General features: G+C 41.1%; 1 protein-coding gene across 1 annotated transcript in view; it reads left to right on the top strand.

The window, feature by feature from the left end:
* The first annotated feature begins 11,455 nt into the window (after positions 1 to 11,455).
* cyyr1 (cysteine/tyrosine-rich 1) overlaps positions 11,456 to 16,193 on the top strand; it is a 10,126-nt gene continuing 5,388 nt past the window's right edge. The window contains exons 1-2 of the mRNA XM_005730931.2: positions 11,456 to 11,862; positions 15,543 to 15,642. Of these exons, the coding sequence (XP_005730988.1) occupies positions 11,787 to 11,862; positions 15,543 to 15,642 (176 nt within the window). The 5' untranslated portion in view covers positions 11,456 to 11,786. The remainder of the gene's footprint in view (positions 11,863 to 15,542; positions 15,643 to 16,193) is intronic.

Raw genomic sequence — 16,193 nt, 5'->3', positions numbered from 1 at the left:
AACATTCCACTGAGAACAAAGACCACAAGAAACAAACATTAAAACAGAAAACTCAATCAAAACAGTGAGTGCTTTTGAGAAGCCATGTTTGTACTGTCAGCAGCCTCACACTCTTGTTTCTTGTGGCAAGATTAAGAATCAACCACACAAAGAACAAGTAGACTTGTGGAAGTCAAAAGGACTCTGTTTTGGATGTTTGGTTTCTGGGCGTCTCAGCAAGTTCTGCAAACGAAGAATGGAATGTAAAGAATGTTCACTAAAATCTAAAATGTGTGTTAAATACATAGAGATATACGCCTTTTTAGACCCGGGAAGCACGGCAACATTTTGCACTGAAGATCTGCAAAGGAAACTGAATGTTAAAGGAAAGCGTACACAGATACTCCTAAGTACCATGAGTCAAGAAAACCTAGGAGAACAGAAACTCATGAACAGTTTTGTTATATCAGACCTGGAAGATTCCAAGTTCATTGACTTACCCAAGGTGTTTACTCACACTAGTATACCTGTGAGTAGTGGAAACATACCCAAACAGTCAGACATTCATAAATGGTCGTATCTACATGAAGTGAGGCTACCAGAGATAGAGGCTAATGTTGAGCTGCTTATATGAGTTAACTGTGCAAAAGCAATGGAGCCATGGCGTGTCATTAATGGACAAAATGGAGGTCCTTATGCAGTGAAGACTACCATTGGTTGGGTTGTGAATGGACCCATAAGCAAAGAACTAAACGGCACAGAAGACAAGGAACCACATTTCTCAGTAAGCAGAATCTCCTTGGTGGAAGTTGAGAAGCTTCTAGTCCAACAGTACGATATAGATTTTTCAGAACGTAATTATGATGACGAAGAGGAAATGTCACAAGAAGACAAAACAGTTTCTAAGATCAGTAGAAAAGACAACGACCTTCGAAAATGGACACTATAGCATTGGATTGCCGCTCAGGAATGAGAATATCCAAATGCCAAACAACCGTTGTGTTGCAGAACAGCGAATAGCATGTTTGCTCAGGAAGTTTAAGAAGAATCTTCAATTTTTTGAAGAGTAAAAGGCTTTCATGGAAAACATCATCACCAAGGGCTATGCAGTTCATGTGCCAGACCGCCAGTTGAGCTATGATGACAACAGAGTGTTCTATATACCACACCATGGGGTGTATCACCCGAAGAAGAGAAAGTTGCGAGTCGTGTTTGACTGTACGGCTTCATACCAGGATACGTCTCTAAACAAGGAGTTACTGCAGGGACCAGATTTAACCAACATGCTGTTGCTTGTTCTTTTAAGATTCCATGAAGAACCAGTAGCGCTGATGGCAGACATTGAATCAATGTTTTACCAAGTCAACGTACCAGAACGAGATGCTGATCTTCTTCGTTTTCTTTGGTGGCCAGATGGCAAGCTGGATGAGCCCATGAAGGAATATAGGATGATGGTGCATCTCTTTGGAGCTACTTCCTCACCAAGTGTCACTTCATATGCGCTAAGAAGAACGGCAGAAGATCACAAGGAAGAAGCGTCTCCAGAGGCTGTTTAGACAGTCCTGTGCAACTTCTACGTAGATGACTGTCTGAAAAGTGTAGCTACAGAAGAAGCTGCAGTGAAATTAGTCAGTGATCTTCGTGCTTTGTGTACCAGTGGAGGGTTTACATTAGCAAAGTGGACAAGTAACAGTAGGAAAGTGTTGATCTCAATTCCTGAAGAACACAGAGCAAGTGAAGTGAAAGATCTGCATCTTAGGCATGACACTGAAAGAACTCTCAGTGTACAGTGGGACATAGAAACAGATACCTTCACTTACACCATAAAGCTGCAAGACAAGCCAATAACCAGAAGAGGCATTTTGTCAGTCATTAATTCCATATGTGACCCTCTTGGCTTTTTAGCACCAGTCATCTTGCCTGCGAAACTTTTGTTGAAAGATCTCTGTAAAGAGCAGCATGGTTGGGACAAAGAGATCAACAAAAATCATGCAAAATTTTGGAGAAAATGGCAAGAAGATGTTGTACTTCTCTCTAACTTCCATTTGAGTAGATGCCTAATGCCTACAGGTTTGGATGCACTGTTGTTGTGCAGTTGCACCATTTTTCCGTGCTTCAGATTATGCATGGAACTGTCTCCATCAACCTGTTGATGGAAAACAGACGAGGCAAGAGACATTGCGCTTTACTCATTGGGAAATCAACAGTTACTCCACTCAAGCAAATCACAATCCCCATGCTTGAGCTGACTGCAGCAATGATTTCAGTGAGGATGGACAGATTACTGCGACAAGAGCTTCATGTTCCTCTGCAACAGTCAGTCTTCTGGACAGACAGTACAACTGTGCTTAGATACGTTGCCAGTGAAACATCTCGCTTCAAAACCTTTGTTCCAAATAGAGTTTCGCTGATTTGAGAAGCAACCAAGCCATCGCAATGGAAGTATGTGACATTGGCAGAAAATCCTGCAGATCAAGCAAGCAGAGGCTTAATGGCAAAGGATCTGTTGGAAGGAGGTTCATGAATTCATGGGCCAAACTATCTTCTAGATGAAAATGAATGTCCAGAACAGCCAGTGAGAAAGAAGGAAAACCTTCAAAATGATCCACAAGTCAAGACTTCAGCAAGTGTTAATATACACTTAAAATTGAAGAAGGCACGGAACCAATGAACCGTGTGATTGACTACTATTCAGACTGGAATAAACTGAAAAGATCAGTGGCCTGGATGATGAAGCTAAGGGAGGGGCTGTGGATGTTAAAAGAAGAAAGCGAACATTTCTCAAAAATAATCCAGAAAAATGAAAATGATCCTGAAAAGCAAAAATTTAAGTTGCAGGTGCACATGGAGAAATTTAAATCTGCAATGGAAAGAAAGGCACTTGCTTTGGAGGATCTTGAGGCTGCCAAATCAGAAATTGTTCGCTTCACCCTACAGAAAGGAGGACATCTCAGTTGTGGCAGTCAGTTGTTCAAATTAGACCCAGATCTTTGTGATGGGATGCTGAGAGTTGGTGGCAGACTCAATACATCGGGCTTGCCAGAAAATGCTACACAACCAACAAAATCTCTGAACTCATCTTGACAGACATCCATCAAAGAACTAATCACTGCGGTCACAATTACGTGCTGGCGCAGCTGCGATGCAGATATTGGTTTCCACAAGCCAATTTGGCAGTTAGAAAGATAATCAACAAATGTCAAACCTGCCGTAGGATTTCTGGAAAGGTTGGTGAGCAGAAGATGGACACAGATTCCTGTATCAATGCGATTCGACGTTTCATTTGCAGAAGAGGTCAAGTCACCATAATGAGGTCAGATAATGTCACAAACTTTGTGGCAGCTGAAAGGGAGTTGAGGGAAGCCATTCAACGACTGGATAATGACAAAATAGAAAGAGTCCTACAACCAAAAGGTATAAAGTGGATTTTTATCAGCCCAGCTGCTTCACATAAAGGTGGGGTCTGGGAGAAACAAATTCAAACAGTGCGGCGAATTCTCACCGCTCTTTTTTTTGCGCCTGTACCGTTTGGTTCTTTAGTTGTCAGAATTGTTGTCTGAAGGCCAACAAAGATACCCAACGGTCCATTTGATCGACCTTTGTTGTTATTATTATATATTTTATTTTATTTTCAGTTGTTACAGATGGGACAGACATGGCTGGGGGATAGGAAAGGGAGAAAGAAAAATGAAGGGGGAAGAGGGAGAGTGAGAAAGGGCACTTAAAAAAAAGAGAGAAAAAAAAAGAGAAAACAAGCACAAAAAGAGAGCAGCGCAATAAACACAACACCATCGCATTTATCTAGCCAAGTGTAAATAACAGTAAATACTAATATTGAATGTTGTTGTGCAGCATGCAGGGCCGACAGCGCACAGTGTGCTTTGAGGTAGCAGCCAAGAAAGGTGTGGTTTGTGTCTATGGACAGTGAACACCCGTGTGTACACCAGTGTGCACACCTGTGTGGATGAGCACGCTTGTATTCAAAAGGTTTCTCTATGTAACGATCTGCTAGAGCAGTGGTTCCCAAACTTTTTTCGCTAGGCCCCGCCTTTGTTTTACAAAAAAATCTTCGCGCCCCGCCCCCTCCAACCACACACAGTCATATTTTGCTTTAAACTCCCATCCAGTTTATTTCACACCTTAAACATTTAGTAAACAATGAAACTAATAAAAGTAAACTGCAATAAATTACAGGCAGCAATAAAATAAACTACTAACTCTTACGCCACGTCCACACCTACATGGGTATTTTCGAAAATGCAGCTTTTTTTCTATGCGTTTGGACCTTTCGTCCACATGTAAACAGCGTTTCGATTATTAAATGTTATATTTTTTGTTTGTCAGGTGTCCTTTTTGAAGAAAACACATAGGAGCCACTTGAATGAATGTATGTAAACACATTTACATGACAGAAAATTTCAAGGAAATAAAAATGCTCAAATTTGAAAGTTTATACAGTGAAGAAATTTAATTTTACGTTTTATAGCTGAAGGAAATGCCTGTAAATAGTACAGAGAATATACTGTTAATCTACAGAATTTTCCGTTTTATCATTTACGGAAAAGTCCTTCAACTTCCATAATAAAAAACTGAAATTGTAGGGGAGACCGGGGATAGTTGTAACATTTTTGACATTTCCGTCTGTAAATTGAAGCTCTTTTAAGGTAGTGGATTCAAAATGTAATGCAAAGTATTTACATGTCTCGGCTATTAAATAGTGCAGCTATTTTCTCTGCAGCACAATTACCCATTGCATGGTATGGTCTCAAACACAAAGAGTGAAATGTTACAATTAACCCCATAGTCTGGGTTAGTTGTAACATATCCTGGGGTAAAATGTAACACAATGAAATAAGGGCACTGACAAAATATTAACATGTAATCTTTGTTTATTCAACACATGAATGCACTTAGAGCCATTTATGTAGTTATGTGTGTGTGTGACAGAATGCAGAAATCTAACTTTTGAACATATTCCAACCCCCCAAAAAAGACAAATTATGGAATTTTCTGCAACTGAATATTTCATTAATTTTGGTTGGTCTTCCTTGAGTTTGGCCTCATTGGTCCAGTGGGCATTATAACCTACAACTCTTGCACCAATTTTGAACATAACAATGAAGCTGAAAAAATGTAGTTGTTCACCAGCATCGCAATTCCATTACTTTTTATCATGGCTTACCTTGGTGTGGTTTGCAAAGTGCTTCAGAAAGATGAGGAAATCTGTTTCTTGCACTCATCCTGATTCATTTCCACTACCACTACTTCCTACTGGTCCATCTCTGACACAGTGGTCTGCATAATGTATGTGTGGGAACACAAACAGTGGAGGAATTGTGTTGCCAATGGCATTAACTGCATATACAAATGTGACCAGTGAACCTCTCTCTGCTGATGTCGTTGCCCCAACTTGTTTAATATAAGTTAAAGTAACAGTGTGGTAAGTTGTAACATCTGCATTATTGTTACAACTAACCCAGACTGTTGCTGTTACAACTGACCCAGACTCCCATAGCCATGAACTAGCTAACATTACAGCCAACGGCTAAAACATTAGCACTAAAGACTTACACAGAATATATCCCCATAGACATACAAATAACATAATTTAAGTTTGATGAGTTTAACTGCAAAGCAGATAATGCTATTAGAAATTGAAATAAAGTAGAAAAACTTACTTTTTGGCATACAAATTACTTTTTTTCGTGTTAAATTGTTTGTGTTTGACAAAATGTGCTGATTTTTCACATGTGATAGCAGAACTGAGTTGGGCATGCACAGGATTAATCACATCATTTGAAACTTAGCCCTGATTGGAGAAATTGGAAGTGTTACAACTGACCCACGTTACAACTATCCCCGGTCTCCCCTACTGGCAGAAAATTACCAGGACATTTTTTTTGTTTTTCTATGGAATTCTTTTTTACAGTGTAGCTGTGTAGCTTGTCTTTGACTTGGACGTACTTCTACCTTGAAGACACAAAACTCAATCTATGTTGGCGTTCTGTACATGACCACAGACAACATGGTTGTATGCACTGAGTGACTTGTGTGCCTGAAATTTCTCTCTGGTGTATACACTGGGTTGCTCCACCAAATACGTGTATATATCTGCCCACTGGATATTTTGCCATCTACTAATGTCTTCCACTCAATCTGTAATATCACAAGGAAGTAATTTACTGGTCATCAAAGTTTATTTGCTCAGGTAGTTTTCCCCGTTTTTGGGGGGATAATTGGTTGATTATCTATCTACCTATTACACTCCACTATACTTCAGTTTCCAAATTACACATGCATCCATACCTACGTCATCAAATGTTAGTAAAACAATTTGCGTGCTTATATGAAATATCCTCCTCCCTCCTTTTGCGCCTTAAGAAAGGACCTCCCCAAAACACAACATATGTAACAGTAGTGATGGGAAAATGAAGCTCGTATCACCACCAAAACACAGCACAAATCCTGCCAATGATTCCGTTTTTTTTTTTAAACTGCAGCAAAACCGCCATAAGTCCTTGGCGAAAAAGGTGAAAAATAGGGCTTTAGGATTGAGGGTGTAACTATTGCACCTATTGTAACTATTAAATATTGTGTACTTGTGCTTTAGATGGAGAAGTTGTACAGCGAGATATCCACAGGCAGGAGTGATTTCCTGTGTCATTCAGCGGTGTATTTGGGTAATCTCAGTCTATCGCCGTACGTGCTCCTGGGACTGGCCACTATGTCATGGAGTGGGTAGGGTGTATTCTCCGGCATTGCCATTAACCTGCCAGTTCAGGTTATTGTTTAATTTCTCATCTCTGTTCGCCTGTGTTTTTGTTTTGTGGTAGTTATCAGCCTAAAGAAATGCTTCTTTAGTTTTGTCTGCTTTTGGGTCCCCTCCTCAAACACACCAGCCATTCCAGCCATGACAACCTCTTAATTTCAAATTAATTAAACCAATTAAACCATATCCAAACTTTATTTATTTTGGACAGCCTGTATAATTATTTGACTTAATAAAATGTCTGAAGTGGCTGTTTGGTCTCTCCAATGTAGAGGTCTGGGCATTCCTCGCTGCACTGTACAGCATACACCACATTGTTAAGTCTGTGTTTTGGCGTTTTGTCTTTCGGGTGAACCAGTTTCTGTCTGAGCGTGTTGCTGGGTCTGAAATGCACCGGGATGTGATGCTTGGAGAAAACTCTCCTGAGTTTTTCTGATACACCGGCTACATAGGGGATGACAATCATTGTCACGCTCAGACAAAAACTGGTTCACCCGAAAGACAAAACGCCAAAACACAGACTTAACAATGTGGTGTATGCTGTACAGTGCGCACACACACACACACACACACACACACACACACACACACACACACACACACACACACACACACACACACACACACACACCAGTAGGTGAATTATCTAAATTGGGAAAGTAAGTTGCAGTGCACGAGTGAAAAGAACTCCTTGTTTGTGAGTAAGGTAAGGATGGGTCTGACATTATTCTGTTATTATTCCCATATATATCTGTTCAATTTCATACTTAGATGTAATATAACAAATGTTGTGCTGAGTACATTGACGTCACTCTGAATAAGCCGAGCACCTACCTTCCTCCTCTAAAATCGGTCTAATCAAAGTGAGGCGCTACTTCAGATCCGGCTTAAAAGCAGTCATTGTCATGTCGAGCTACAGTGCAGGAAGTGGAAAATACACTGTCCTTACTGTACGGTCCAGTATGACAGGAAATAACTTTTAGGAAGCCACTGACGTCTTTTTTGCCTCAATGAAAAGTTTGATTGCCACCTCGTCTCTCCTGAACTAGAAGCTGGAGCACATGTGGCACTTCCTGTTTGGCCCCGAGGAAGATGATTTCCCGCCCCGTCGGCTTCAGTGCAGCACAAAGGAAATGATTATCCCCTAATTATAGATGGTTGAGAAGAAGATTGGCTGTCTCTGTAATCTTGATAATAGCATAATGTGTCACCAGCCCAAACAACTGGTCACAGTGATGTTTTGACTTTTTTTTTCCCCTCTCAAATTACAGCTAATAGAAAATCACACAGTTATGGGGGAGATGTCACCTTCAGTGTGAATGTCTAAAATGAAAGCGATGCCTACTTTCTTCCTCTTCTTCGTCTTCTTTTTTTACCTGCTTGTTTTTACATGTCTTGCCGTCACATCATTACAGCTTAAAAGAAACATCTGGAAGGCATTATGAATCATCGCTGCTCGATGTGGGTGGCATTTCCGAGAACTAAATTACCTTCATCCTCTTGCCACCCTTGGTTGCTTGTAAAAGTTTGTTTCAATTATGGCAAATTTGATCCAGTTTTCCCAACTGCAGAGGAAACTGCATTCATATTTTGAGGATCTAAACCCATTATGGCCAAAAGAGGACTTCAGTAGGCCCGTGTAGTAAGTGCAATATGTGTGCAAGCACAGATATGAAAATGTTCATAGTCCTCTAGATAAATTCATGCAATAAACTCTACAGTTTAAGTCAAATTGTTACAGATTACTTCTGAAATCAGGACTGGAGTTTGCACATTTTTTCTTTGGCATGTAGTGATATGTTTCCATCCACGCCTTTTTTTTGTGACTTAATATATCAGCTATAAAAATGTCTGGAGTGTCTTGAATATATAATCTGAAACTATTTTATTTCTGCTCTCTACATCCACTAACCAAAAAAAAGCATGCTTGAGGTTGGGGGTATATTAGTGTTCACATCCTGTCATGCCACTGCTAGCATCTGGCCACATGTCTCTTCGCACTGCTGCAGAGTGATGTGGATGGTGCGTAGTTTGGTGGAAAGGAAAACTGGATCTGAGGTTTCCATATGTATTTTTAACACATACGACCAGTGCCATTTAGCTCCATTGTATTCAAGTGTAGGGCGGCACGGTAGACCATCACCTCAAACTGGTACACATTTTAGATCAGGGGTGTCAAATGCAAGATTTGGCCCAGCACTCCAATCTGGCCCACTGAGGAGCTCTTGAAAACTTGATTTGGGACTTCTTCTTCTTTTTTTCTACTGATAAAGGCCTCCCCAATGGCCATTCATAGTACATCAAGGTGAGTTCAGGATTTCATTAGAAAGCTGAGACGTGCAGTTGATGTTGCACTTCTTTCTCTGTGGTGAAGTCAGCAGAAAAGGACAACTGTTGTGTCTGACCAAATTTCCCAGCACAGTGGGGGGTGCATGGGGGTGGTGGACTTACCCTTTTGGCTAAAGGTGCAATAATGTCCCTCCCCTATATATACTGCCTTTACTCTGCCATGTGATCAGATATATATAATCCCTTAAATAAATAATAAATAATGTTTTCTGCTGTCATGGCCATAATTTTTCCTGCATACAATACTCAGAAAGCAGAGGCCTTGAAACACAGACCAGATTTAATCAGAATCAGAATCAGAAAGACTTTATTTATCCCCAAGGGGCAATTAACATACAATAGAGGTAGATAGAAGACAAGGATAATAAGAACAGGCAATAAGAGTGAGATATACACAGAATATCCAGTATATACAGTTTTAAAATTAAGGCTCTCTGTACCTATAATGCGCCCCCTACCCCTGAGTTTGAGGGGCTGTGCAACTTTTTGTGTTCCCCTGTCCCTGACACTGATCTAAGCGTGTGTGATTCGTGTTGTTTGGCTTGCTGTAAAAAAAATCCCCTGAGTGTTGTCAGGCAGGTGTGAAGCGGTGTATCGTGCCGCCGTGGGTCATTATCCTCTTTTATCTCAAATAAGGTCGTGATGTGACGGCAGCACGAGAAGCTGCGGCCTGAGATGAGTGGAGGACAAGCGTGTGCGCGAGCACGTCGAAACACGTGCACCTTTCTCTCTCCGCGCCAGGCTGACGGTCACAACGAAGATAAAACAGGAGCCCAGACAGTGCCTTCAAAGTAAAAGCACCAGTGGCTGTAAAATTCATTGTATACCAATATTTTAACTACATCTCATTCCTACTCAACTCTTACCACAGCGTGAACACCTGAGTTGCTATAGTTACCAGACATTTGAACCATAAACTACTAAAATTCAGTAGTGATGATTTGTATGGATACGTGCTATAGAGTCAAAACAAGTCTTAAAGTGCGTAGGTTGACAGTATAGGTCTACATTCTATTAGTGGCACATGACTAGCACAGGGTTGGACCATGTTTTGTCTTTAGAACTGCCTTAATTGTTCATGAATCAAATCTCCAGTCTCCAAATCCCTAATGTGCCCGATTGAGTTGGTGACTGCGGGGGTCAGTGAGTGCAGTGAACTCATTGCTCTCTTTAGGCCATTCTCTGTAAACCCTATAGAGGGTTGCATGGGAAAATCCCACCAGATCAGCAGTTTTTTTGAATATCATACAAAGCATGCAAATACCAACAACCCTGTCATGTTCAAAGTCACCTTTCTCAGTTTGAGCTTCAGCAGGTCATCTTTCAAAGTGAAAATTGCAGAAAATGTTGTTAATTATGGCAATATTTTCAATAAAATGCATGGCTATTCCTGGTTTGGTGATGCTAGCCTTAGACAGGAGTCAGAATTAACTGAAAATGAAAGTAATTATTAGAGGCATGTGAAATGATCCAAACATTGATAGTATTGATACCAATGCTGGTACTAGTATTGGATCGATACTATCGCGATAGGATCGATACTTTGTTTCTATCCTCTCAGTTCAGTATGAAGCGCACTGAATTGTGTTAAAATAGTTATTTTTTGTTGCAACATCCATCTTTTATTTATAGCCTATAGCACATTTAAATAACAGAGCGGACCCAAAGTGCTTCAGGGACAAGCGCATTTTAATTCCAGCTCTTTCAAAATACAAAAAAAGCTGAAAGTTGTGTTTTATTGTTGTAACTAATTATCATGGAAAATAATCATCTCATAAATCATGACACACTGCTCTCCCCTGCTTAAGCTGCCTTTATAAGTTAAAACTATGGGTATCGGTATTGATATCTGGAATACGGGCCTTGTATTGAACTGGTAACTAATTATAGAGCTAGAAAAAAGCTTGTATCATGAAGACAGAAAATAGGCCTAATAATGTTGTTTCACTCAAAAACAACAACAAAACTCAAAGGCTTTATGCCTTTATTCTGAAATCTTTAATTTTTTACATGACAGTACACTCAATGCATATGGAAAAAATAAGATATATTTCTTTTTGAAATGTATTTTTCTTAAGACCTCTCGAGCTAATTAATACTTTCGCGTGAAACGTTTTTAAATGATAAAAATCGTATTTTAATATTAACAACCACTTTCTGTTGTCTGGCAGAAGTGAGATAAAAGGGTGTCTTCCACTTGGGCTTATGGTTTTAGCTTGATTTTTTATATATATACTTCGGGTGAAGAAAAATCTAAATAAATAAACAAATAAAAATAAAAACCATCCATTAATTTTATTTTGAAAGTCTCGGACAGAAGCTTTTATATATAGCCCGTATCCCTCTGTAATTTGAGAAAAGGGGGGACGGCAGGAGGGAGGGCAGGACAATAAAAAAAAAAAAAACCAAAAAAAAAAACCTTGGCGATCAGTCGGAGGTGTGAGAACGAGACCCAGCAGGACAGGAAAAGACGCTCACACGTGGAGGAACAAACCGAGCGCTTAAACAAGTAGCCTACCCAACTAACTGCTGTCTGTTTCGGGGGGGATGAAGGGATAAGGCAATGCTACTGGGAGAGCCGTATAGGTGAGGAGACCAGGCAGTGTAAATGAGCGCTTTTTGTTATATTTTGTGATTGAGAAAGTAAGAGCAGAGAGGGAGGAAAGTGGGCACCCGGTGAGTGAAGATTATGGAAACCCTCTGGAGGAGGAGGACGCAGGCGGTGAGATGGAAGTGGAACTCGCTGCTGCTCTGTTTATTCACCGGTGAGTTTCTGCTTTAATCGTTTAAAACACTTTCATCTCCCAGTCACCTTTAAGGTGGCTGTAGTGGCTCTTCCAGTCGTACAAATAAGCCACTGGACAAGCGCAATGAAACGTTTGGAAAGGAAGGAAACGTGTTTAATATATAAGCACATTTGGGGGGATGGTTGTTTGTTTGTTTTTTGTAGAGATTTTCAAAATCCGAGAACAGTCAGGACTTGAAAACTGCTAGAAACTTCTCATCTTGAGTTAAAGTGTGCCTTACAGGGCTGCTGTGGTTGGGGGCAGGGGAGAGGACTGGCTGGAGGGGTTGGTGTATGTATTTGAGAGAAGGAGCAAAAAAGAAAAGAGGTGGGGGTGAAGGACATGGTCCCATTGTCTCCCAGCGTGTGGAGAGACAGGAGCCAGGACCTCAAGAGGGACCACCCAGATTGAGCACACCAGAGGTCTGCAAAAAACCCAAAAATGGGACCTCCTATTGATTTGACATGGAAGTATTTGATTCAGGGAGGTAGTATGTAATTAAAAGGATGTGTCACCACTGCAGAGACAGCATCTATTAAACTAAGATAAATAAATAAATAAATAAAGGCTTAACTGATTTGGAAATCCACACTTTCACTGCACACGCCCCTGCCACCCCACCCTGCCCAATTTTTATATTACATTTTTATGACATACCTCCATCTGTAGTAATGTAAAGCCACCCCTCTCTCATCTACTTTCTCTGCCTCCGTTTGAACCCATGTGTGGAAATATGTGTGTATATTCCCCTTGGGCAAACACAGTCTGAGTGTGAGTGATTGCTGAGAGAAAGCAGAGCCGGGTGTACACACATGCTTGTTTTTTCTTCCTTTCTTTTCCTTTTTTTTTTCTGCATTGTCCTTCATCTGACTCACGTCCCCGGCGCGCTCTTGGTTGTGAAAGGCTCCCGACCTTCTGCGCGAAAAAGCTGCAAATATCGCAGAGAGCCTTCGGGACGAAAAGGGCTGGTGTCGTGGCAGCAGGTTGAGACGAGTATATAGAGAGGCACAGCTGTGTGCACAATGCTTTTTAGCTGAGCCCTGGGAGGGGAGGGGGGGGGGGGGTTAATAAAGCACATTAGTCAAACACACACACTAAAAGAGATCCTGCCAGTGTCACTCACTCAAATGGGTGTTAAATTCTCGTTGTGGATCATGAATTGCGTCGGCGCAGAAGGAGAAAAGCACTGAAACCATCTTAATTTGATCCATCACGCATACACAAACACTTGTACTGTATCTTATTCTAATGGTCTCCCACTCAAAGGGTAATTAATTCAGCTGGTGGATTGCTGAGGCTCACGAGCGTGTGCTAATTTGAGAGCCACAGTCATGAGTTTAAGAGCTTGGGGAGGGGAAAAAAAGGGTGACTGGACCTCCCATCCGAGAGGCTTCCTCAGTTCTAATAACAAAAAAGGTGGAGAGACCTGCGTATTTAAACTCTAGTGGAGGTTGTCCCCTTTGGACACCCACTATTGATCATCACATCACAAGACTGCCATGAGCGTGACGACTGAGAGCCTAAACAGTTCTTGAGGACTCTTAAAGTTTGCCTGAACTCCAGCAATGTGGCTTTTCTCAAAGCTGAGGGGCTCGTAGGAAATAGGTACTTAAGGGAATAGCTAAAAAACTAATTTTAGAGGTTGAGACATCTTCGGTGAACTCCCCAAAACACTGGAGTCTAGGCTGCCTATAATAAGACCAATCTTTATGCTTCATTTGTACTAAATGCATTTTTCTAGCAATTTTCAGTCTCTGAGTCGGAGCCTGATGGTCCACAGAGATTTCAGTTTTCTTCTTGATTTTTTTATCAGTTTTGGTAAAGGCTCGGTTTTATCTCCCGGAGCCTGAATACAGTGGGAAAACAGAGGTGGGGAAAAAAGGTTTGCAAGTGGCTTAAGTGTGTAAAAGATCTACTTCTATCCGGTCGAAGTCATGGCAGCCTCGACAGAAAGAGCTGCTAAGCTAGGGGCGTGCTATTATTACTGATAAACTGCATTGTTTGGTGCTTATTCTCAAATCTCTTGTTCAAGTGCAGAGCCAGTTCTGCTTCAGTTCCTTTTAAAAACCATCCCTCATTTGATCACTTCTGAGAACTGAGCCTTGTGTCCCTTAGTGGTTGCCTAGTGCCGCGTTGCCTGGGTGTTGCATACCTGTACACAGGCTACACAATGGAACGCAGCATTGGAAGAAGTTTGTGTAATTTTGGTGGGAAGAAACCGAGAGTGGACTGAATATGGATCTGTGAAATCAGCTGTGAGCTCTCAAACAGAAAACCACAACAGCGGTTTCATCTTTCTTTCTTTTTTTAATGCTGCACAATATAGGTGATTAATACAAAAATATTGCCTCACACAGTTTTGGGACAACAACTTTGTGGTGGTGCCGGTTCCAGATTAGGCACCAGACTACACCCAGAGTCAGTGGAGAAGAGTCGATGGTGTCCACCGTGTCCAAATGCCTCACCAAGATTTAATGCCAGATACTCTCCATGACGCAGCTCTTCCCATTTATCCAGGCTTGGGACTGGTGAAGTACCAAAAGGGATTGCCTGTAGTTAAACCGTTGTAAATGACTTGTTGGCTTATAATATGTCAAACATAGCTGTCATGAAGGATATCAAGTCATTTTAAGCTAATCAAAAGATTCTTGTCATCAGGTAGAAGCTGCAGAAACCACTGAATTGATTTTAATGTAGGTACAGTAACGCAGCGTCATAAAAACACTTACAAAATAGGTCATTTCTTTATTTTACATATAGTTTATTAACCAGTGGCTGGGTTATATTCAAGCCCATGGAATAAGCTTTAAAAACCTTAACCTTAAGACAAGGAAGGTTCTGGTATCCTAACACGATCTAAATTTAATATTACTGGTACGTCATCACATGAAAAGTGTTATGTTCTTTTGCTGTGTCACAGATTTGTCTGTCATCCTACATCAGCCTACAGTGTTTGATTCAGCCGGTGGGACACGTGGGCTGTTTTGCCACCTCGGTCCAGCCTGCGTGTGGGAAAATAAACCGTGCACATGTAGTTTTCAACGGTGAAACCCTGAACGGCACGTGGCCTTGCTGTTTTATGCCATCAGGAGGTTCTTCTTTCATAGGCCATTGTGACATTTTTCTTTGTAATTGAAGACTGAATTAAAATGTTTTTTGTCCCCGCTGGCTGTTATTAAGAAACATTGTGATGGAGGCAAGCAGGGCTGGCTGAGTGCACTGAAACAAAACCCTAATGTGTGTGTTTCTCTTTTTCTTTTCCCCCTGAATGCTCCGCAGGTGCATTTAACGCAGGCAGTGCCTTTAAATCAGTCTTGAAATATAAATAGAAGCTGCCAGTTGGAGGTTGTGTACTTAGGGGTTAGTTCATAAGAGGTTTCATTATAGTGTTGAAGTTTTTTTTCTTTTTTTTCTTTTTCATGATGGGAAAGGATCAAAAAGTGTTGGCAAGACCTGAATGAAGAAGTTTTTGAAGTGTACACTGGCAGCTTAACACCTTGACAATGCTCTGTGACTTTTTATTTCCACTATTTCATCGAAGGAACTATCTCTCAGGCTTCACCTTTTTGTCCACTCGCACTTCTTTGGCTCCACAAACCTATGACATCCTGCATTAGCAGTCTGTAACCAGTGTGTGGTTGCTTTTGTGTGTGTTACAGGTGGCAGCGAGGCCCAGTGTGAGGGCTGCGTAGAGTACTGCTGCGATGGGTCGCCGCCTTTCTGCTGTTCCTACTACGCCTATGTGGGAGACGTCCTCTCGTAAGTAGAGGTGGGGGATTAATCCAAATATCAATAGTATCGATATTAATGGTATTGGTACTGGATCGATACTAGCCCAGCAGGATCGATACTTTGTATTTACTTGATATCGGATCGATACCACAATTTACAGTATCACGTCACCCCACATACACCGGAAGCAATCCAGAGATATCAAAGACAGTGTTTTTGTTGGAGTTTTAAGGTCCTGATTTCTGTAAAGGCAAAAATATCTAGCAGTGGTGTTAAGACTGCCATCATCCTTTCCCTTTTTTTGTGTCTAAATATAGCTGATAACAAAATGCAGGTGTAGCCGCTGGCAAATCTGTTTGTCAGACACTTTCATCATAAATGAAGGACTGACCCGAGGTCCCGGTGTAGCTGTCCAGCCTTTAACAGCCTTGGTTGTCGGGAAGCCGCAATTATATCCCATCAGTTCACGGTCACATTACATGTATTGTGTCGGATCCTACTGGAAATAAGAGAACGCATTATCCGATGTCTGTGTTTACTGTTTTGTTGTTTTAGTTTTTCTTTTCTTTTGCTGTCAC

This window comes from Pundamilia nyererei, unplaced genomic scaffold (genome assembly GCF_000239375.1).
Source record: "Pundamilia nyererei isolate P.nyererei 1_Seehausen unplaced genomic scaffold, PunNye1.0 scaffold00040, whole genome shotgun sequence".
Taxonomy (NCBI): domain Eukaryota; kingdom Metazoa; phylum Chordata; class Actinopteri; order Cichliformes; family Cichlidae; genus Pundamilia; species Pundamilia nyererei.
This window is presented reverse-complemented; position numbering and strand designations above follow the sequence as displayed.